This window comes from Aspergillus foveolatus (assembly GCF_047715535.1).
Source record: "Aspergillus foveolatus strain CBS 279.81 unplaced genomic scaffold BDW70scaffold_41, whole genome shotgun sequence".
In the NCBI taxonomy this organism is placed as follows: Eukaryota; Fungi; Ascomycota; class Eurotiomycetes; order Eurotiales; family Aspergillaceae; genus Aspergillus; species Aspergillus foveolatus.
In genome coordinates, this window is record NW_027396105.1 from 13,785 (window position 1) to 36,604 (window position 22,820).

The window sequence follows — 22,820 nt, forward strand, 5'->3', positions numbered from 1 at the left end:
GCCTAATTTCTCTCCCAGGGAGGAGTCAGGAGGAGTCAGGTCAGAATGTACATAGCTTGTCCAAAGACACAAGCATCCATCGCTTCCCACACGTTTGCGGCGTCACGTCCACTCATCCAAGTCTCACTCCTGCGTAAAGGCCGGTCATTCATGTAGACTCAGCCAGATCCAGGATCGGTTGGCCGGCCTCTCTGCCTCACTCTGTATTGGGAGGCCTTTGCTATAGCACTAATCAAAGGCGATCTTCCCCCGGGGATCCCCTCTGTCCCCAATCCTCTTCTTACTGTATGCAGCAAGGATAGCTTATTACACAGACGACCTAGGACTGCTGTTTGCTGAGCGTGCGCTTGAAGAGACCTCCCAGCAACTAGTTGGAGCCCTGTCGAGCGATCACTGCAACCTGGGGCTGCGTCAGGTCCTCCTCTATTGAGAAAACAGAAATACAACACATTTCCAGGCAGCGACAGAGGCCCATCCGTACAGTGCCTCTACCGGGCATAGGCGAGGTTAAGCCAGCTCCATACACCCGCTGACTAGGGGTCCTGCTTGACATGAAGCTCGTCTTTGGGCCTCTTGTCAACTGGATCTTTAGCCGTGGGAAACAGCTTGCCCGACACCTCTGGAGACTAACTGATACACGGCGAGGTTGGCTAGTAGCCTCTGTGCGCGCAGCAGTGATGCAGTATGCCCCTACCAACAGCTCTTTACGGCGCAGAATATTTCTATACTGGCCAAATACAACAAGGGGTCGTCGAATCATGGCACTCCCTACTCTGCTTGGCAGCTCTGGCCATCCTTCCAGTCTACAAGACTGCCCCCTATCGCGGCACTTCTTTGCGCAGCAGACCTACCTGACCCCCGGGGCTCTGCTTAGCGGCGCCCTTCAGTCGGATATGCAAGCCTGGAGGCCAATCACCAATTTCTTGCATAGCAACTGCGCGTTGCCCCAGGTTCCAAACACGAAACCTGGCTTGCTAAGATCCCTTCAACTTGTCCCTAGGCCAGCGCCAGAACGTGCCTATATGCAGTCACCCCTCCCACCGCTGCCCATCCTCCCTAGCAACCAAGACCAGTATCCTCCTTTCCCTCTGGAAACAGCGGGTCTATCCGGATAGCTCACGCACAGGCTATGGCGCCAGGTACGGCTATGCACTATACTTCGGCGCAACCCCGCTAACCCAGGGGCTTGGCCTGCCGGCCCGGCCTTAGGACTGAGGTGTACGATGAAAAGACCATGGGGGCAGTAGATAATGATCCAATCCAGTCCAAATTTTGCCCGAGTGTCATTTTAGGCTTCAGAAAGCGACCACGCCGCCTCAAAAAATATCAACCGCAACGTTCCCAATCCACTCAATGTCGAACCTCTAGGATCGATAATCACCAAAGCCACCCATGCATCAGGAATTGCAAGAGACTCCACCGACAAAGTCGTAGAGCAGAAAAAGCCTGGCTCGGGGCCCGATCGATACTCTGTAGCACATGCGATGACGCTGCCGTACCTTTCAATGCGTGATCCAGCAATCAACGTCAGACATAGAAGGATGAGTGTACCCTTAAGCCCACCTTTAACAGTATTGAAACGGCCCCCTGCGCTGCAAGAACACCCGAGTTGCTCATGGCCTCCAGACAGAAAGCGTCCAAGTCCGCGTCGATGCCGTAGTTCCCATTCCCTGGTCGAGTGATGGGTCCGGTCCTGGCACACGTAGAACCGAGAGCAGATCAGCGGCGTGACAGCCGGCAAGAAGCAGAAACAAGACGAGATAGCTCATGATGAGAATGGCTGCCTGGATAGATTGAGCGGGACAACCAGAAGTGCCTATATATCTTTAGATATCTTTGTATTAAAGCCTTATCTTCCACCTTTGAGTTCTTCAGGATGTACAGCTTGGCTGTTACAGCTGATATTCTCTATCCTGGGTCCTCTAACAGCCTTCTGACTCTCGCTGTCTTCCCATGCCGGTTATATATATACTCCACCATAGTCCAGCAACCTTGTGTCTGTAGGAAGTGAGCTTTCCAGCTGCTCACATTCATCTAGTCTAACTTCTTGATACTACTAGTGCTTTGGAATCTCTCATCCGGCTCGGTTCGCTTGTATACAGTTGCCTCGGTTTGTCTCAGCTCAGTCTTGACCGGAAACTGGGACAAGTACGACAGGACGGGTAATGCAATGATTTGATGGCTCAACCTGGCTCAGCTTCTAGGCTATGTTTCCCTGTGCTGGAGATTCGCTTTCATGTAGTCAGCCCGTTTTGCCACCGTCATAATGTTCCATCTATGCTAGTGATAATTTTGAGATCAGTCCCAGAACAAAGGATGAGCGGTTCGTGACCCTCACTTCCACTGCTCGCCTACTAGAACAGAAAGGAGAATGGCCCTTGGCGTCTGTAGTTTGTGCTCGGTAGGTAACATTTTAGATAGGTACGCTAACAGGGTAGAGTATACTTGAGGAACTCGGGCTGTATTTATGGACATTTTTAGAGGCTTGAGCGCTGTTGAGCCCTCTGCTCAAAGTTCAACGGTTGAAGCATTGATTCTCCAAAAAAAGAAAACGAAAGCCACTACTGAGTGGTCAAAGTCTTTTCCTAGTTCAGCTACTGGTGTGACTTATTGCAGCTGCAGCTGTGTTGGAGCTTAACCCGGTCGACAGAAGTTCAAGCTTTCCCGCGAGGAGCGGGCGGGAACATGCATCTACTCGCATCTGATGCGCCATGAAGCAGCCTTTCATGACACGGTCAGTCCAACAGATGTTATCACAGCCACAAACTTGGGCAGGACTGTCTGCAATGCATTTGACTTCATCGTACTAGAGACCTTGCCGCAAATCATCACGTTGATTGGCGCGATTGTTGCCATTTTCTCACTGTACGGGCCGCATGTTGCGGTGGTGCAGGGGTTCATTGTCGCCCTTAATACATTGCTGCTCCTTCGCTCGAACCGGACGTTGATGGCTTTCCATAAGCCGGAACGGCGGCACCAAGGCGGGCTGCGAGGCTGGCGGACTGTATCCTTTTACGGCCAGGACGGCCTAGAAATGGAGGACCAGGCTACGAGCCTGAGCCTGCAGATAAGGCTAATGTGGAAATCCTACCTCACAAGGCTTGGGTTTAGGCTGGTCTCCGGCATAACAGTCAATCCCGGCCACTTCACTGCTACTGCTCTTGAGGTCCTCCATGGCCTCCAGACTGGCAGAAAGATATTTCATCTTCGTGCTGAATATTTGTAGAAGAATTTGATTCTTCCTCCTGCCAAGATAGCTCTATAGAATACTTAGCATAAGTACTTTACAGCTCAAGACAAAGGCTTACCAGAGCGAGCCATATGATTAAGGTAACTGGCTTCAAGAGTTCGAGTTGCATACTGATGTCGTATACCATAAGAGTTATATGCTCTACTTTGCTAGACACCTTGTATATCTAGCTTCCATGATCTATATAAGCAGTTAGCAAGTACCTTCCAAGTAGTTGAAGTACTTAAAACTTACTCCAAAATTACTTGTAAGAGTGTGTCAGATAAGGCCAAAAGAGTCCTTCTTAGGAGTCGGGCTCAACAGGTCCTAAGGATATTCTGAGACCAGACAAGGAAGGTAGAGTTAGACTGCGGCATATCCGCGGATATCAGATAGCAAATGCTATTGTGACGGGGACGGAGGATGGAGGATTGATTAGGTACGGTAGAGAATCACCAGGGGAGCAAAGGCTATCAATAGTCTGAAGCTATCTGTCCCATATTGACAAGACTAACTCTTAGCCATCCTCTTACGTGGTTGGCTAGTATACTATATACAAGATATCAGGAGTCATGACATCATTCCGTTCTGACAGATTGATGATGTGGTCGGTAACCGTCTGGTTCCGGATTCGATCCCGCGCTCGGACCGAACCATGTGACAACTATCCATATCGTATCCATGCGGATACCAGATACCTGAGTTGCTATCTTTATCCACATCCAAATCCGCGCGGATACGATATGGATATCTTGTTACTATCCGCACTAGCATAATTTTCGCTAGATTAGCCCAATCTAGCCTGACACATGACGTATAATGTGCTGATTAATATCATTAATATACACATGTTCTGGCTTTGACAAGCTTGCCAGCACTAGATGGCCTCTGTATGATACTATCCCCCAGGATAGATCAAATATGTATCACTACCAGACCTCGTTGCATAAACATGCCACTGTTACTGTTAATAGCCTGACTCTGTAGCCTGTCTGTTGTATCTACTCTGTTATCTATCTCTGAATATATTCCTGAGTCTGTATTGTGCCAGCAGCAGATTAGAGGTCTTCTAAATATAGCTTGATATATTGTTAGCATCAAGATTCTCATGTTTGAATTGTGACTCAATACACTACTTGAACAATGTATTACATACAAAACGTGCATAAATTATGCAGTAACAGATATATCGCGGATGTTGCCGCAGTCTAGGTAGAGTGAAATGCAATGACTTGACAACGTTGACAATGTTGGCTATCTTGATTATTCCGAAGTTAAGACACGAAGTACAAAACTAATCGCATGGATTTAAGCCCGTGCCACTGTTCCGACCAATGCATGGAATAAATGAACTGTACTATATTCATTAAAGCAACTGACACATGCCATGGTTATTAGAGCAACTAACATATGTCGTGGTCATTAAAGCAACTGATACCTGCCATGGTCATCACGGCAACTAGTGTATGTAGAGTGCAGCAAATCTATAGACTTGGATGTGGAAGTCACATCCAAGTCCACGATTTGCGGATAGGTATAGAAAAAGAAAAACATACAACAGCATAAGTATGGTTGTGCTCACCAGGCGCTGCGTGGGCGGCTTGCCGCCCTATTCAGTCTTCCTTCAGGGCAATTCAGGCCCCTGTTCACCCCCCCGAATACTATACACCCGAGCTAGTGGGAAGTCACATTTGCGCAAATGCGACCAAGGAGTAGCATCAAACCCCTTCCCCCGTAAGCGTAAAGATTTTGTTCTCTGGGTAGTCGGCCCTCTCTCTTTATAATAATATCGCTCCTGAGCTATAACTGCATACTGAGGCGTGGACGATATGGCAGGACGAGGCGTGTCAACGTTTGACCAGACAATTAATCTGGATGACCATGACAACTCCGAGTTAACTCGAGCGATTCTCCCGCGCACAGAAGAAAAGTACGATCGGGCTCTTCGCAGATTCGACAAGTTAGTTATAGGCGCCCTGCCACAGCCAGAGACTGGAAACTGACAGGCCGCAGATTCCTTGCTCTGCACCCAACAGCCGTATCTCCGCCTGATATTTGATCCTACAAAAGGTTTCTGGAATTCGTGGCTAAAAATATGAAGGGACGACTTGGAAGTAAGGAAACGCCGACAGTGGAAACCGTTGACGGGTTTCGTAGAGATTTCGAGGCTGGGCTACTTGTACGGCGAGGTTACAATATGCCGGAAAACGTCTCTACGACCGTCCGAGAGGTCAGCATATCCCCATACCCGTGGTCATTGAACACAAGTAATTGGTATCATAGTGGATAAAGCAAGGTCTAAAAGAAAAAGCAGGCCTTTGTGAGGAGGAGATGGAAAAAGATGGCCTCTCACCAAATGATCTCACCATTATCATGACACAACTGTGGTGTCGAGATTTTAAAGAGTACAGGGGAACATGTCCTGACCCGTGATAGGGAAAAAGGGTGGCGGCATCGCCGTTGAGGCCAAATTCACGGAGACGCTCAGCGTCCCCCAAATATTTGTGGAAAGATTCCCTTCGAAGGGCGAAATAACCTCGTCCACGGTCGATCCATGGTCTGAAGATCTGAAAAATGTATGCCAACCTTTCTCTTGCGTTTGATCTTCACGCCCACTCACACCCCGGTTGTGGGATGCAAAATTGGCGATGCCGTGCTGACCATACCTATAGATAGGATCGACTGTTCATCTTCGCCAACGAGTAGGTTTTCATGAAAATGGGTTGAAAATTCATGCTCACAAGATGACCTAGGACATGGATCAACGCCCGGAGATTTATATCAATTGGGAATTTTCCACTACGACGCGTAGAAATGATTGCCATGGAATAAAGATGAACCCTTATAACTATTCCACCGTTGCGGGAAGGATCTCGAAAGTAAGGGACTCTTTGGATTTCACCTATTCAAATACTCACAACGTGCGACAGTGGAAGACAACGCTCAAGCTAGACCACGACATTCCTCTGAGAATCAACTCCACCGACTACGACATTACTCTCGAGGCCGACACGGAGCAACTGGCACAATCCTGGCAATTCAGTGAAGAAGAACTGTCAGTCGACTTCGCAGATAAAGTACACAATCTTGCGACTAAGTCGTTCTTCGCTGATGAGGACATGACCCGGGCAGTGGTAGCCCAGACAAAGGAAGAATTACGCAAAAACATTCCTACACTCACGTTTGGAGAAATGGGACTAGGGTTCTTTCTTACCACCAATCTGCTCAACCCCGGGGCCAAGGTCATCAGGATCGATGAGAAAGTTGGCTTCCGGGTTCCTGGGAACCTATTACTGGTTGGACATGTTGTTCAAGGTCAGGACAATATCAAGTCAGGCAAAACCTGACGGTGGAGTACGATATGTGCTACAGTAGCACAAGCATGGTTTCTGGAGGAATACTTTGACCGAGGAGAAGATTCTCAAAAATGCTACTTTAGATCAGGTGGATTATTGGAAAATAACTTAGCCGCACGAGGGCCTCGACAACAATATTCGATCGGTGTGGATGGTTGGTCTCCACTGTGCTGCTGGCTTTCCGGTTCCACTTGGCATGTTCACTCACTTTGGAATCGGTCATACAGTACATATCTGTCAACCGGCGAAATGCTCCTCCTTACTAATCAATATCCAGCACCTTTCTCGCCTGATCGTATGATACGATTACACCGCCATAAACGGATTACAGCTATCCATATGGGCTGAGCTACCTTCAGATACCGAGATTCTTACCTCCTGAAGCCCTCTAAGTGCTATAAATTGTCTACACAGATCGTAGTTAGGAGATTAAGACCTTCAATTCAAATCGTTCGTTATAGATGTTGATTACATAACCACCTCAATAACCGACAATATCCACTTCGAATGTCACGGCCCTTATAGCGGAGCCCAATCTTCAATGGCGTTGTGAAACTATGATATTTGCAAGCTGGGCTCAGAGCGGGGAAGATTTGCTCCACGCATGACACATGATAGTACTTGTTCGCTTCTACGGCTCGTGAGATTTTTTACCAACGTAGGCTTTTGCGGGACTGTCAGGACTTACCGTAGCATATGTGTCTCTGTCAGCGGTGAGCTGACCAAAGTAGGCTGCGAAACACCCACCTACCTGGTATTCTCTCCAGTCATGTCTACTCCGTAGAGGCAGATCGCAGTTCCACAGGCACGGACCTGGCCCCACATTTTACGCTTGCGGTTCCAAATCACGAGGTGGAAAGTCGCTCCACCGCCAATGAAGTTATACTCTGTTATGACTTATGGGTCATTTTGGGCCAAGATCTCGAATGCTCCGAGGATCACTTACGTAGCTAGCTGAAGACTATTGGGCTACATTGTATGGGCCTTTCAGAAACCACTTTCTGTGCTCGTCGGAACGCGCACATTGCTCGCACGCTGGGATAACGCCCCCGCCTGAGAGGCGTCGTAAGTAGTTAGCAGTAGCCTTCCGAAATTGTCTGGGCTCCGTTGTGGCTATCCATCTGCACAGATCATTCAGCTAGATGGCGGTTCAAACCGCTGGGCCACCCTCTTTTTTGAACACTCGAATCAATTTAAGAGGCCGCGATCAAGGAATTGTGGGTCTAGTACTCCAGTCGGTCGTGAAAAGTCCGAGGAATATATAATAATGATAATAAAAATAATAATGAGGGGCCTCGACAATCACTAGTGGTGTGTGCGTGTGTGATCGGCGCCATTTCAGCTCGTCGTCAGCTCGTCTTCAGCTCGTCTTCAGCTAACTCTCAGCTAGTCTATCATTCGAGTGAAGATGCATCCACGCACTGTGCTGTAATTGGATGATAATGACTACCTCTCATTTCTTCACCCAAAAATATAAAGTTGCCATCCCATCATACTCATTCCAACAACAACAACAACAATCCATCTTGATCAACCATCTCATTCCACATCATCCACCGCCATCATGTCTGTCTATGTGAGTTTACCTTCCTATATTCCATATCCATTACTAACCCCAAAAGGTCCTGCACGTCGAAGCCAAATCCGTCAACCAAGGCGATCCAAGGTCAATCCAGCAAGTTCAATCGGCCGAACAATATCTGATGCAGTATATATTACCCATCCATCCCTACAAATCTATTTCTAAACAAAGCCGCTGTTAGGTTTGCAGCATTGGCCAGCGCGCAACTCGGGGGCTTTCAGACCGAGTACCCAAACCCTCATGACACTTCCGCATTGCGTGAGTGCAACATGGAGTATGACCCGTCTTTTTTCCTTTATTTAGGCTGGAATCTAACAAATGGTAGATTCTCCATCCCTGATGATCTGAATCTTGACATTAAGCGCATGGCTAAGGACGCCCTTGAAAGGCTTAGTGAGTTTGCGACCTTCACTATTAAAGACAAGGCTTCCGGCGAGAAGAAAAATCCGTTTGCTTAATGTGCCTCTCCTGGGCGTGAATACACCTATTGGAGAATTCCAATAGCTCAGATTAACAGCCCGGAGGTGAAGCATACAAGGAAGAAGAATCAACATGATTAGTATCTAATTCCATAAACCTTGTCTCCTTGGCCCTATAAACGCAATCAAATATACATGTCTCGCAGTTTACTCAATATACCCTTGGCGTATTTGGGTGAGCCACTGCAACAAGTCCTCACCCAGCCTGCAGCGTGATGTTGGGTATTAAGAAAACCTGGTCTATCCGGCGCCGATGCAACGTTTCCTGGCCAGAGCGAATTTCCCCCAGGCGTTTATACACACATCAATGTGGCTTACGCTGTGATTGATCCCGACACCTTCGAGATTAGGCCCAGCCTGCTGGCTGACATTAATCTCTTCACGAGTCTCCGATCTTAAGAGAAGTGATCCTGATCTGAAAGTGTATATTGCCCTTAGCGGTTCGACGTACAGTTCCCGGGGCCCTACCGAACATACATCCTCAGACCTTCAGACCTCGCAGCCTCTGAAGCAAACCAGACGGCATTTATCAAATCCCTCACGAAATTCATGACTGCCTTTAATTTCGATGGAGTCAGTCTTGGTTGGCAATATCCAGGGGCAGAGAAAAGGATCTCATCGTGGCCGTTCTGGGAACATGGCTCGGGGATGTTATTTGGTGGTCTTGTAGTGCGTTTCGGCCTCGCCAATCGTGGAGGTGAATCTTCGTGCTTATCGCGGTCGGCTCGTCCCGCCAATTTTTGTTTTCTCGCGTCGCTCACGGTACGACCGTTCAATTCTGATCGAAGCAGCTTCTTCCCTGATACAGGTTCTCTGGACCAATACAGTGCGTCTCGAAACTGGCCCGTAGTCGCTACAGGCTGTCTCGGAACTCCTCCAATTGTACCGATGTACAGTACAGTCTAGTTGTGGTAGCTTGCATCTCGCCTTTTTAGTTGGATACCAGATTAGGTGGAGCAGCAATTTGTTGGTATTGAATCTCAGCTCAGCCATGTAATCAGACGATCTAGTACTTAGCACAAATGCGCAGACGAGGTCTGAGAGCTGCAAGTCTCCTGAAAACCATCTACTTTGACGACGATTTGTTGTCGCGGTTCCACACTGCTCCACTATTGAGCACATTCTCAGCTCGATGAGGTACTGTGTAGACACATCTCAAGGTGCATTGCTGTGGGGTAGGGTAACTCAAACCCACATTTGCCGCGATGATTGATAAGAAGAGAAATTCAGCATGGTCCTGATCGAAAATGGTTCTCAAGTACCTTCTTTCTACCCACCCCTGGAATCATCATCTGCGGCATGGCAAGTATCCAGATACCACCTAATGACAAAAGTGCCCCGAGATGGCTTCTCGATCTACACGAATGGAGGATCCAGCCTTATACTGAGGTTTCGAAGGAGATCCTTGACAGTGAAGGATATGGCGTGGTTTCATTCACATGGGGGTACGTTGCTCAATGTGGACAAACCAGAGACAGACCTCCCCGAGGGTGTCGTTTGGAAGGTACCCACTACGTCGAAATGGCCTTTGTCGAAGGCACGGGAAATGATGCAGAAGATCGGGACTCGTTATATTTGGTGGGACTGGATGTGTGTCCCTCAGGTTCGAGAAGGCGATGACCCTCTCCTGTACCAGGCCAAAGGGGAGGAGATTGGGAAACAACTGTGAGTAAAAGGCGAAAAGAGAGGGAGCTCGCAATTTGATCACCCAGCTGTGCCCTTATTGCCATGACCCCCTTGACGTGGAGGGAGACAGAATGTCCTTGTTGAAAAGAAAACATCTGACATTTTCCAGGCACATCTATAGGAAGGCAAGAAAAAGTATTGTCTGGCTTCATAACTTCATGGAAAGGCGATTCAGCGCTCAAAGAGATACTTCTCTTGGAGATGTCGCGACCTCACTTTGTGGACCCATATATAGTGGAAAACTATACACGCAGGGTTGAAAACTGGGTTAAGATTGCCCAAAAAGACGAACGTTGGTTGGTCTCGGGCTGGACCTTACAGGAAGGGGTTTTGTTGGGCGACACTCGTCTCCTTGATGGAGAGGGACATGTCATCCAGGACAACCGGTTTTGCAATGGCCAGGACGCCGTCGTTCGTGACCTTTCGCTTCCCATCTCCGTCCTATGTCACAATCTTGCTTCGGCCTATTTCATCCAAAGCGAAGGGCATGATCCGGATCCTACGAGACCCGGTGCTGGTCAATTTGGGCATAGACTGCCCAAATCACCCGAATCGGTGATTTGGTTGCGCCGGTCCATCAAAAGACTGGTTGAATCTGGCTTGGTGGGTTTCTTTGAATTCAGCCCCCTTACCATCCTGGCTGGCAAGAACAGCCGGGAATATGGTTGGATTGAAGACTCCTGCTGGGCATTGATTGGCGCAATGGAGCTGGAGAATATCGAAGTCACCGCAAATCTGTCAATGGAAAAGATCAAGAGAAGATTTCTATCCGCCCTGGTAGACAAGTATCAATGGATGATGCTTTTTCTGCACTACAACAAGAATTGGCTATACAGACCCAAAAGGGTAATCTCGGCAGCCTCATGCTCCCGTCTAAGGGGGGTATGTCGGGTCATCATAGCCGGGAGCTGATAGCTAGCTGGTCACATGAACCACAATATGCCTTTTGTAGCTAACCGCCAAGATAGATCAATGGATCAGAGGTTTCGCCCCTTCAACATATATCAGCCTCAAAAGGTCGTCGATGCTATACTCTATAGTCACTATGAAGCCTTCACTGTCATTCTGCCGTCAGCAAGCGTGGCCTTAACTACCGTAGTCCGAAATTGAATCATTGCACTTCCAGGGGCTTATTGAACTTCCTGTCAGCGCCCGCGGCACTACAGGTGAGATACGATCTGGCGCGGACTCCAACATTTCATCCAAAGCCACCAGCGTTCTGCTGGAATGTTCTTAGGGCACCTCCTGCATTTGTCAGCTGTCTTATTATTAATGATGGTGAGTTCCTGTAAACACCACTGGTTGGAGTAGTTAGGATCCACATGGCTTGTATGGCGTTAAGCCTTGGTCCCTTTCCTATGTCCGAACCTCGAGTCAATAAGCGCGTAGGGGCCATCTAGCCCTAAAAGCCTTTAAAGGCACTCGCACTCGTTGCTGGCTATTGGGGGCTGCGCTTGCTCTTCATTCACAATATTTATTTCTTCCCATTTCATTGTCTTCCTCGCTGCGCACTATTGATCCTCTTAGCATGTCTTCTTTTCTCGTCACCGGCGCTTCCAGAGGCCTTGGCCTCGCCTTCGTCCAAAGGCTCTCTGCTCTGCCTGCCTCGGAAGTCAGCACCGTTTTTGCGACTGCTCGATCCCAGTCTCCCGAGTTGGAGGGGCTGGCCAAGCAGTCTGCAGGCCGGGTCATCGTCATCAAGCTCGAAGTCACCGACGAGACATCCATCAAACAGGCAGCAACCGAAGTGGGAGACAGGCTGGCCGGCAAGGGACTCGACGTCCTGATCAACAATGCCGGAGTCTGCGATTACACTCCTGACGGAGTGAAGGCGATGTGAGTTGAGCCTACTGCGTGTCACAGAGGAGAGGGCGGTTAGTGGAAACCTGCTGTCACAGATTGGCTGATCTTCCTTGCCAGGGATAATCTCGAGCAGATATTCTCGGTTAATGTCTTGGGTGTCCACTGGGTGACTCGAGCGTTCATTCCATTGCTGCAAAAGGGGGTCCAGAAGAAGGTTGTCAACATGTAGGTGAACCTACAGTTCCTATAAAGGCCGACAGCGCCTTCTTCTTCATTCTTCTGTACTAAACGCGGTACAGCTCTACCACTCTTGCCTCCATCACGCTGGCCCGCGCATCCCACGGGCTGCCCACGCCAGCCTACAAAGTCTCCAAGGCCGCCATGAACGCCCTAACGGTGCAGTATGCTCTCGACTACGAGAAGGAGGGATTTACCATCTTCGCGCTCAGCCCCGGCGTATGTAGCCTGTCCCCCATCTTCTTCTGTGCATCTTCATGCTTGTATATTGATGTTGATGCAGTGGCTGAAGACTGAACTCGGCGGCGGCGACGCTGCCGACCTGACTGCCGATGAGGGCGCGCGCCTTTCATTAGATATTATCCTTGGACCATCGCGCGGTCTGAACGGACAGTTTACTAGGATCCATCTGCCGGGTTGGGAGAACTCAAGGCATCAGTATGACGGCAGCAATTCTCCGTGGTAGGTAAAAATAACAGCCAGATGCAACCACGCAGGGGAGAACGAGAAGCGGGCTGCAAAATTTAGCCATGAGAAAAGGAATTAAAAGACTACCGGTTTTGATTACTGCATCAGCTAATGCTGTCCTACTCTTGCACCTCCCTCTAGTACCGCTTGGTCGAAGACCCCCAAACCTTGTAGCCGATCCATGGACATGCCAGATTTTACTTGGGTGGCTTAAAGCACAGTACGCTAAGCCCAGGATACCTTTTTTTCGGAGGGATCTGCAGCGTGCTTTAGCTGACACCAACGCTGCAGCCAACCACCCCGAAGGATGCTCTAACTGACACCTGTCCCTGGACCCGAGCGTACTTAATACGAGATCAACGAGGCTGGAGAGATACCTAGGTAGATGCAGATTCTCGTAAGCTATTGATGCATGTGCATTACCCCGCGTTCACATCAGAGTACAGCATCTGTCATTTTCTGCTATTCTGTTCTTTCCTCCTCTCCCTCCTGCCCGTTAAAATACCATCCCAGAGTGGAGATATATGATAATGACCATCTCAGCAGAAACCGTCCTCCGCCTTCTCCCTCTGGCAGCAGGAGGAACCTGGGTTCTTTTCCACCTCGCCAAGTGCATCTACAACCTCTTCTTCCACCCTCTGAGCCATATTCCCGGCCCGTGGCTTGCGGCTGCCACGTACCTCCCCGAATTCTACCACGACGTGGTCAGGGGTGGGCGGTACACGACACAGATCCAGCAGATGCATGATAAATACGGTAGGAAACCCCTAGGCCGAGTAGTCAGCCTTGCCTTGCTGACATGTATATTCGTTTACGCACAGGTCCCATTGTCCGTATCAATCCGCACGAACTCCACTGCAATGACCACCGCTTCCTTAATGAAATCTATGCCGGCGGGACCCGAAAACGTGATAAGCCCGTTCACCAGGTCACCGGGAGTGAAGCGTAAGTTGCGCCCGTTGTATACATCAAAACGGAAACAGATGATGATTTAAATCTTGTCTTCCAGAGCCGCGCATGCAACCTTCTCCACCACAGACCATGACGTCCACCGGATGCGCCGCAACGCACTAGCGAAATTCTTCTCTCGCGCCCAGGTATTGAGGTTGGAGCCCACTGTCCGTGGGCTTGCGGAGCGGCTGTGCGATAAGATGCTGCGCACAGAGAAAGGGCGGCCGTTTCACGTTGGTGCTGCGTACAGCCAGTTTACGGCGGATGTGATCTCGGGGTACTGTCTGGGTGAGAATTTGGGACTGATGGGCCAAGAAGGATGGGAGGAGCAAATTGTGGATGAGGTAGCGACGGTGCTTAGGCTGGGCTGTACGCTGCGGTTCGCTCCGTGGTGGAAGCACGTCCTGGGCGTGGTTCTGCTGTATGTGCAGCGAGTTTCTCTAGGTCTTGAATAATCGAGCTGACGATCAATATAGAATCCGTAAACTGCTGGTAGGGGATCCGAAAGAGTCTTCTGACGCACTGATAGTAAGCGAGCTCGGCCATTTCGAGGAAATAGACGCTCGTACTAACGGTGGCCCAGGTTGGCATGCCCAACCACATCAGAAAAGCGCAAGCGGATATCAAAATTAAGGACGGGAACGGGAACGGAGCAGAAACCATCTCAACAACAGTCTTTACATCCCTGCTTCAATCCGACCTGCCTCTACAAGAAAAGACCTTTGAGCGCATGACCAGTGAAGGCATTTCCCTCTTCGCAGCCGGCACCGCGACAGTCAGCTGGGCTCTCACCGTGGCGACATACCACCTTCTCACAAAGCCCGCGATCCTCCAAAGGCTCACTGCTGAAGTTTCAGACCTCGTCAACAGCAGCAGCGGTACCGAGAAGGTAGATTGGTCGGCACTTGAGCGCCTCCCGTATCTCGGCGCTGTAATCCAAGAAGCGCTGCGACTGTCTTACGGGGTCGCCAGTCGGACGGCTCGCGTTGCCACAGGCGAGGATCTTGTCTACCGCGGTGAGTGGGCACATAAAGAGGTGCACTACATTATCCCAAGAGGCTCAGCGATTGGCATGTCTGCCGTGCTTGCGCATCACGATGAGGCTGTTTTCCCCGATTCGCATCTTTTTCTTCCAGAGCGGTGGCTGGATGAGAAGAACCAGCGACGAAAGGAGCTTGACCGGGCGCTTCTGGCCTTTTCCAAGGGAAGCAGGGGCTGTCTTGGAATCAAGTAGGTGTTCCCTTTCTGCCAGGGCTGAGTCGAAGTCCGGGTCGGCTTTCATTTTGCTAACGGCTGCAGTCTCGCCTATTGTGAGCTTTACCTCCTGCTCGCACTGCTGGTTGTGCGTGTCTTTCCGCGCATGAGGCTATATGAAACAACTGAGGCTGATGTGGCGTACGACCATGACTTTTTCAATCCGTTTCCGGTATGGGAGAGCAAGGGGGTGAGGGTGGTTGTTTGAATAGAACTCCAACTGAGCAGCACATACCGTATACCGACATTTCGCCCGGGCTAGCCCTGTTCATAAAAAAGATTAGCCAGCTTGGAGGATTAGATAAGACCGATGCTGGCTCTCCTGCACCTGCACAACAAAGCAGCCTCTCAAAAAAAAAAAAGAAAGAGAAAGAAAAGAAAAGAAAAAAGAAAACAAAAGATAACTAAGAAAAGAAAGAAAGAAAACAGAAGAAAAGGAGCTGGGCCCGCTAATCCCAGCATTACAGCCTTGCCAAGTCCCTACGCATAGGACTCAAATATACATGCTGCAAGAATTTGAATGTTGTCAAGAGTTGTGCTGCCGTATATAAATACTGCTTTGAAAAGTCCGAAGAGTTGGGGTGGCGGGCAAAAACCAAAAGGAGGCTGTTCCATCGATGTTGCTGGTCGAATACGATTTTATTGTTGATGAAGCGGCTAGAGTCTACGAAGATGATAGGCCGTTCGAGGGCGAGGTTGGGTTGAGTTCCGGGCGTAGAAGAGTGCAGCTGAGTAGTGGGTTCGGATAGGGCTGTGTCCTGTATATTGTGTGAGTAGACCTGAATTGCCTAATCATCTGTTTGCAGTGGGAGAGGATAAGGCATGTACCTTTCTCATGGAAAGGCACTACCCGCCATTCATTGGAGAAAATGTTCTTGTCTCTGCAAAAGAGAACATAATACGAACAACCACTCTCCTTCCCTTGATTCTAGCAGTAGTAATTGTTTGGCATCCGACCCGCTTGCTGAATATAATCGAATCTATTCGAGCTGCCTTCCATGTTGCCGCCTCCAATAGTGATTCGGGACCAGTCAATGACCTGAAGCTGGGGTATCTCCTAGACCGCAAGACTTCTTCTGGTTGCAGCTCGTTGCAGGCTTCCTCCCAGGCCATGGCGCAGCTGCGGTAAATGCAGCGTGTTTCCAGCAAACTACACCATTCCTGCAGACGCTCCTGAAATGAGCCGTCCATCGCAATGTTTCTTCGTCTTCTGGAGAGCTTGCGGCGCACAACGCTCCATCTGGTATTTGAGTAGAGTCGTCGTGTCTGCCGCTTCGACCGGCTGGACGGACGCGTCGCATAGGGGACCGAATAGACTGATTCAGCCGCGAGCCGAGACGTGGGATGGATGATGATCGTGTCAGACGTCGACTATAGAAGCTTCATTTCCTCTCCTGCGCCGTCCAGATCTGGATCGATGTCTTTCGCCAGCCGGACCCTTGAATAGGACACAAGCAGTCGATCTACAGTGTTTTCAGCGCCTGGCACTTTGTATTAAATGTTCCAGATCCTCAGTCGGTGTCCAAGTTTGGGCCCTAGATCTCAGTATCGCGCGGCTGCTGCCAGAACTCAGGGCGATGTCCAAGGCGGAGCTCAGCACTGCGGAGTCTCTCTGATCTCGGTGCTCGTTCAGGTCGACATTCCCGAAGACAATTGCCCGCGGCTCTGACAGACTCGTGCCAGGTGGGTGGCTGCCAATTAGTCCTATTTCTCCCTTCGCAGCTCATACCAGGGCCTTGAACTTGTCGTAGAGGGCCGCTTCCAGCTCGAAGGTCTGAGAGGGCAGACGTAAATCCAGATGCCAATCGTGCATCCTGTGTTGGGTCCAGAACTGTAAACAGTAGCGGAGATTGATACTTCAATCAGTATTTCTGGATCAGTATGAACGCTGCGTCACTCGTCAACAAAAGCTGGAAGATACTTAAATCGATTCCGATGTTTCGGACTGATCGTGCTGCTGAAGGGTTCGCAAGTCATGCCTAAAGATTGAAGTTAGAGAACATAATTTCGACCTTCAGAGAATTCTAAGGTTGCTAAACGATTGCACAAAGTCTGCTGGGGTCATACCCCCCCGGACTCAACCTCCATCGAGCTTAAGCCATCTTCGAAAAGCCAACGTCGGGACTAACCTCCGCCCATACAACATCACGACCTTGTTCTTCTAGGAGGCAGATCCCAGTCCCAGCTCACACCACGCAGATGCCCACGAGACCCCAGCTTCCCCGGCCAGGAGACCAGGTTTCTCCTCCCACCCTTTCTACCTGCTCTAATCCAAGCAACCGCACCAGCACCCAACAGTTCGTACCAGATCATATCACATCCACTACTCGACTACAGCAATGTCCACCACAATTCCCCTAGCCAAGACCCAAACTATCCGTTCAACCCTTATCCAGGCAATCTCGACAGCCACCCAAATATCCAGAGTCGACTCGGCAATATGGGCTTTTCTCTGGACGGCTGATATTCCAAACCTCGAAGCCATGTTGGATAATGCCAGATTGAATCCCCGGGTGGTGTACCGACAGCTGGTCGATTACCATCAGGCTAGGGACGCAATCAGGAAATGTGAGTAAGTCATATGATAATTCCTCTATACTGATACCGGAGTTATATAGGGATGGTCAGGACTCAGTTCCCCGGCAATGAACAGCATCGAGTCCATAGGCTGAAGGAGAAAAAATCGAGACCGAGTTCGATGTCGAAAGAAAGATCCGCCAATCTGGACTCTGTCCTCTCCTGGAACGCGGGCCTCTGCAAGACACGAGACGGGAACAAATGCGTCATCACGAAGGCAAACGCACACCCGCACGCCAATCCTGGGAACACCGGTAACGATGCCGGTGTCAAAGTCGCACATATCGCCCCCATCTCGCTTGAACGCGGAAATTGCATCAAAAACGCGCCGTTTTGGAACACTCTGCGCCTCTTCTTCTCCGACAGAAAGGTCGACAGCTGGATCACCGCGACAAGAGTCACAACGGACACGAGCAACATGATCTGCCTCTCTGAAGGCGCTGCACAGGCGCTGGCGACTGCTAGATACGCACTGAAACCGAGGAGCCTCAATGCAAAACGGACGGAAATGGAGACGGAGTTCTTCGCATTGCCGGGTGGCTACCATAGCGGCAAAAGGGATATTATGGCAAAGCCTCTCTTTAATACAGCTGGGAAGAACGGCGAGGGTGTATACGTGAGCGTCCGTCTTATAACTCAGAACTCGAGAGTCTATGAGCTGCCGTCATGGGAGATCCTAGAGCTGGCATGGCATATGAACCGGGTCGCAGCGCTCTCTGGAATTGGAAATGGATATCGGCCTGAGAAAGAGCGGAGGATCGTGACGGTGATGAGGAGATTCGGGGGCTGGCTGTGCCAGCACCCACGCAGGTGGAGAGGATGTGTGCTCGGCGCAGAATGCTCGCCTTTGATTTAGGTGATGTTCGTCGGGACTCGAGGATGAAAATCTAGCATTTATATTGGACTATATATGTGTGCTAAAACTACTCGTTTATTGATTTGTCGTCTTATGGATCCAAGTTGCTGCTTTATTTTTTCAGATGGTAGATGCCCCGGAATGATTATAGCTAGCCAGCTAATGCTCCTCATTGAAGTGGTGGTTACTTGACGAACTGAGTTAGACCTGATTTGTCTTGTATTTAAGACGGAGCGCACCAAAAATAGATAATTGCAGCGTTCGTTGAGACCAATCTGGCTGTGATAAGCCATGGTCGCAACGAAGAAAAAATCGCAAAGACGACTTAGAGGTGAAGTCCCGTGCTACTTCTAGCCAGGGAGCGAGTACTTGTATAGGCAAGACGGCAATGCAAGAACCGGCCCTACGAATCTGGAGCGTCAAGCCCAACGTTATCACGTTATCCCTACTTTCAGTACTGAAGAAACAACTACAACGCGGCCCGCTATATAAACTGCACTTCATGAAACTCTACATCAGGGCGTCCTATACCTAGAGGCAGACGGCGAAGAGCCAAGCGTGGGGTTCCTTCTCGGCGGCCATGGAGGGCCTCAGGAAGGATTAGTTTCAGGGCAGTGGGCCACGACGTGCTGACTGGGCACGAAACTGCACTACTACGTATTCTCGAATAAGAGCAGCGAGGGACCCGGTATCTTCGTAGATGGCATCGTTGAATCGAGTGCAAGGCCCGCGTCCTTGGTGATTGCGCGTCTGGTGTTGATAGAGCTTCAGTGTGTGTAGATAGATGGAGTTTCGGCTTGGACTGAAAAGGAATGGCGGAAGCACCAGAGTGATGGACAAGGAAATGAGAAGGAGCTATTTTAGGGGGTTATTACCGGGAGTTACAGGATATTGCCTCAGGGCAGTAAAGCACCTGCTATATGCTGATCACAGAATATCATGATTATATTGCCGTTCCTTTGCTGTTCCTTTACCAGTATATATCTAGAATTATCGGTGTCAACTCAGCGATATTTTGCGGCAGTATCGCAGTATACCCCACTCAGAATCTAGTAACAAATGTAATGGACAAAAATCGGTAACTTAGTGAATGATATAAACTTGATTATAGATCATATATACTCCTAGTTGAATCCAATATACCTATCCTGGTTTAACAACCATCTACCGCGAAAGCAGTGATAAAGGACAGCGCTAAAGTAGAAAGGCTCTCTTTCTCCGAGTTCTCCAGGAACTCGGGGTAAGCCACGCAGATCGCTCTAGTATCTCCGAGTCCAAACCCGAGTCCGAGTCTATCTTACATATGTCTCACCACGTCTCCTGATTTTCGTTAGTCTTCTTTCAACAACACGAGAGATAATTTGACGACTTACCGCTATATATTGTCCCGCCTCCTTCTTATTTTCCCAGAAAAGCTCCGCCTCTTCCCTATTCAGATTTCCTTTGGCCATGGCAACATCAACTAGTGCCGCCTCAACGCCCTCGCCCATACCTTTGCCGCTTCCGCAGACGAAAACTCGGCCGTCGAGCGAGTTGATCACGAACCAAACAAGGTCTGCTTGATTGCGGACTTCTTCTTGGACGTACTTGCTCTCGCCGCGCCGACTCTGCACAACCTTGCGCACTTTGTCCTCCTCGACACCCCACTCGCCGCGGTAAAGCTCGTCGAGCAGAGAATCGCGAACACCCTGCAGCACCCAGACTTTGTTCGCGCAGTTCGCTGACTGCAAGCGACGCTGAACAAAGCCGCGGAATGGCGCGATTCCAACACCAGCACCAATGAGGAGCATGGGTCCGTCTGAGGCAAAGCGCTTGGCAAGAGGGTTGGCCATAAGGCCGCGGAACATGGGAACATGCAGATCGAGATCGCCTGGTTCACGACCTTGTGCTTGAGCTTCGATGGCCTGCCTTGCGAGACGTTCCATAAAACCTGAGCCCACGCCTGTTCGGCTACCGCCCTTCCAGTCCTCTGATTCCGCAACTGTGACGGCGATTTCAACTAGGCGGCGGTACTGATCACCTTTGCGTTTGCGGGAGATAAGAGGGTCTTGCGAGAGAGAGTAGAATCGTGGCATCAATTGGTTGAGGGTGGATAGGAGGTGGTCGAGCGGGGGATGTGATGAAGGGAATGCGTGGAGCAGTTGAGAGACGGTGATGTGTGAGCTGGTGCGGAGATCGCAGAAGGCGCCTTGGCCTTGAGCTGATGCGAGGAACAAAAGAATCTTCTTCTCGCTCGGGTCGCTAGCGTACTCGGCGAGCAGCCGGAAGAGGCCCTTGGTCGGGGCATAGCTCTGAATGTCGGAGCACCATTTCAGGAGCTCCCGTCGGGTGGTGATCAGCTCGCGCGCTTCCTCTTTACCCCAGATCGTTGGCCACCTGCCGTGGGTAGTCCGGACAGTGATCTTCTTGTCCCGAATGGACTTGGGAATACCAAGTTGGTTGAAAATATCCTCAACTTCCTCCTCCTTGTTCATTGGGCAAACCCCGATGGCACCACCTACGACAAAGTCGACCATTCCACTCTCGGCCGGATAGTCAGTTACGTCAATATCGAAGTGGTATGTCCGCTTCTCAGCGCCAGCGCTCGTGAGTTCTCGTGCGTGGTAAACAGGGGCTCGGTACACATTGTACGGAGGATGAGGTTGCACAAAAGGGGGTGGATGATCCGCGGGCCCAAGGTTCATATCCACCGCTGAAGGAGGGACTGCCGAGAATGATACCTTCTTCTCTGGCAGAGGGGCGATGTTGGTGAGCTCGCTGTCGAGCGTAAGGAGGTCGACGTTCAGCTTTAGACTCTGGTACGCCTTATTATCTGGTGGTGTGACGGGGTTGATCACAGAAACAGGCCCGGGAGCTCGGTTCAGCGGTTGAAGACGGCAGCAACCGCCACCACAGCACATGGGCTGGAGTTTCTGTGTCCCTCCTGTTCCAACATTCTCTAAGATCCGCCGCATGTCATCGGGGCCCTGCGAGATCAGAACGGTGGAAGCCCGCCGTTGACGTCCAGCATCATCCTTGGGCTGTTTCTCCGCAAACTCTTCGTCTGAATGTTCTGTGGGTGGTGTTGACGGCGACTCTGAATCTGTGTTCTCTGTGTCTTGTGAAGAGACCGAAGAGCTGCCGAAGCTCTTATTCGTGACGGACAGGGAGCGCACTCGAGGTTCTTCCGGCACGGGGTTATCAGGGTGGGAGGTCGAGGACATGGGGACATTTCCGGATTCACGGTGGGTGTATGTCGGCCTCGCGGCCGCAGCCCGTGGCGACAGCGGCGTCTGGGGAAGAACGGCGTGCACTAGCTCATTAGAAGTTGGCCATGTCAATTATAGATAGGATCACATACCCATTGCGAGTCTGAAGCGACGAATGATCAAGCGTGAATACACGTCGAAGGTCCGTCAACAACAAATTCGGGAAGAAGGAAGAACGATGACAGCGAGCGTCGAGAATAAAATACAATCGGCTGGAACGGGTAAAAGGAGTAGATTACTGCCAGGGGATTGCAGACATGTGCACACCGCAGCAACCCGTCATATGTGGGACAAGGCCCGTAGAAAATGAATATTCAATAAAGAAAAGAATGCGAAATCCAAAGGAGGTGAAACGACGAGGATTGATGGGGGTGGGATGAGGCAGAAAGGACCTGTCGGCTGGGGCAAACCGGTACCGGGAGACTGGTTCCGCAACGCTAACGACGAGCGTGGCAATTAGGAGTGATCTAGTTTGTTTCCAAATTCCAGCTAAGTAGCTTTGTCGGGGACGGCTCGCATTTGTTTCAATATATTCAAAAGTGGGCTGCAATGCCGGGTTGCTGAGATTGAAGTTCAGCGTGTTGTGCAAGCGAAGAAAACTGCGAGCAGGATCAGATAAGAATTGCCATCCACGTCATTACGACCGCATACCTGTAATTATACCCGACGGCTGAACACAGAATTCAACGAATTCAACCACGAGATACTCTTTTTTGAGATTAGATTAATAATTGCGGATAGGCGGTTTCAGGGATTCTACGTAGCAGAATAATTGCTTTTTCCCCTCGGGCGCTATCGATTCGTCTCTTCATTCGCAAGATGATGAGCAACGAAACGAGCATCGTCAAGGACTCCGTGGAGAAGACGGCGGCTTTCTCCGATCTGCATCCTCCACCAGCCGCAAACATCGATGAACGCATTCCAGGTTCCGACCCTGAGTACCGGGCGAAGCTGATTTCGACTTCCGAATATAGAACAACCCCCTGGAGCATGATCTTCCTGTCATACGAGAGTCTCAGGAGAACCCGGAACCCCCACCCCTGGTGCGCTCGCCGGTTACTGGAATCACGAGTGGCCTGATGCAGCGGAACGTG

At 50.2% G+C, this 22,820-nt stretch overlaps 7 protein-coding genes across 7 annotated transcripts; 6 read left to right on the top strand and 1 right to left on the bottom strand.

The window, feature by feature from the left end:
- Positions 1–2,323: 2,323 nt before the first annotated feature.
- On the top strand, positions 2,324–3,529 carry BDW70DRAFT_140151 (uncharacterized protein). Its single transcript, XM_073737549.1, has 3 exons — positions 2,324–3,259; positions 3,309–3,430; positions 3,485–3,529. The coding sequence occupies exon 1, from the start codon at positions 2,705–2,707 to the stop codon at positions 3,224–3,226; it is 522 nt and encodes a 173-aa protein (XP_073594006.1). The 5' UTR covers positions 2,324–2,704; the 3' UTR covers positions 3,227–3,259; positions 3,309–3,430; positions 3,485–3,529.
- A 64-nt stretch (positions 3,530–3,593) lies between these two features.
- Positions 3,594–4,108, top strand: BDW70DRAFT_140152 (uncharacterized protein). The gene is made up of 2 exons (XM_073737550.1): positions 3,594–3,631; positions 3,894–4,108. Exons 1-2 carry the CDS (start codon positions 3,629–3,631, stop codon positions 4,047–4,049), a joined length of 159 nt encoding a protein of 52 aa, XP_073594007.1. The 5' UTR covers positions 3,594–3,628; the 3' UTR covers positions 4,050–4,108.
- A 1,586-nt stretch (positions 4,109–5,694) lies between these two features.
- On the top strand, positions 5,695–6,870 carry BDW70DRAFT_140153 (uncharacterized protein). The gene is made up of 4 exons (XM_073737551.1): positions 5,695–5,805; positions 5,902–5,931; positions 5,983–6,108; positions 6,160–6,870. Exons 3-4 carry the CDS (start codon positions 5,986–5,988, stop codon positions 6,574–6,576), a joined length of 540 nt encoding a protein of 179 aa, XP_073594008.1. The 5' UTR covers positions 5,695–5,805; positions 5,902–5,931; positions 5,983–5,985; the 3' UTR covers positions 6,577–6,870.
- Positions 6,871–11,671: 4,801 nt separating this feature from the next.
- On the top strand, positions 11,672–13,376 carry BDW70DRAFT_140159 (SDR family oxidoreductase). Its single transcript, XM_073737552.1, has 4 exons — positions 11,672–12,168; positions 12,253–12,360; positions 12,435–12,591; positions 12,656–13,376. Exons 1-4 carry the CDS (start codon positions 11,861–11,863, stop codon positions 12,836–12,838), a joined length of 756 nt encoding a protein of 251 aa, XP_073594009.1. The 5' UTR covers positions 11,672–11,860; the 3' UTR covers positions 12,839–13,376.
- Positions 13,046–15,253, top strand: BDW70DRAFT_169598 (cytochrome P450; the record flags this gene model as incomplete). The annotated part of the gene is made up of 6 exons (XM_073742725.1): positions 13,046–13,596; positions 13,662–13,785; positions 13,850–14,212; positions 14,268–14,319; positions 14,375–15,021; positions 15,091–15,253. The coding sequence occupies exons 1-6, from the start codon at positions 13,365–13,367 to the stop codon at positions 15,251–15,253; spliced, it is 1,581 nt and encodes a 526-aa protein (XP_073594010.1). The 5' UTR covers positions 13,046–13,364.
- A 2,131-nt stretch (positions 15,254–17,384) lies between these two features.
- On the top strand, positions 17,385–18,513 carry BDW70DRAFT_151783 (uncharacterized protein; the record flags this gene model as incomplete). Its single annotated transcript, XM_073739346.1, has 3 exons — positions 17,385–17,613; positions 17,664–18,388; positions 18,433–18,513. The coding sequence occupies 3 exons, from the start codon at positions 17,385–17,387 to the stop codon at positions 18,511–18,513; spliced, it is 1,035 nt and encodes a 344-aa protein (XP_073594011.1).
- Positions 18,514–19,547: 1,034 nt separating this feature from the next.
- Positions 19,548–22,353, bottom strand: BDW70DRAFT_140167 (FAD binding domain protein). The gene is made up of 2 exons (XM_073737553.1): positions 19,852–22,353; positions 19,548–19,798 (listed from the first exon to the last, which is right to left on the bottom strand). Exons 1-2 carry the CDS (start codon positions 21,679–21,681, stop codon positions 19,787–19,789), a joined length of 1,842 nt encoding a protein of 613 aa, XP_073594012.1. The 5' UTR covers positions 21,682–22,353; the 3' UTR covers positions 19,548–19,786.
- Positions 22,354–22,820: the final 467 nt, after the last annotated feature.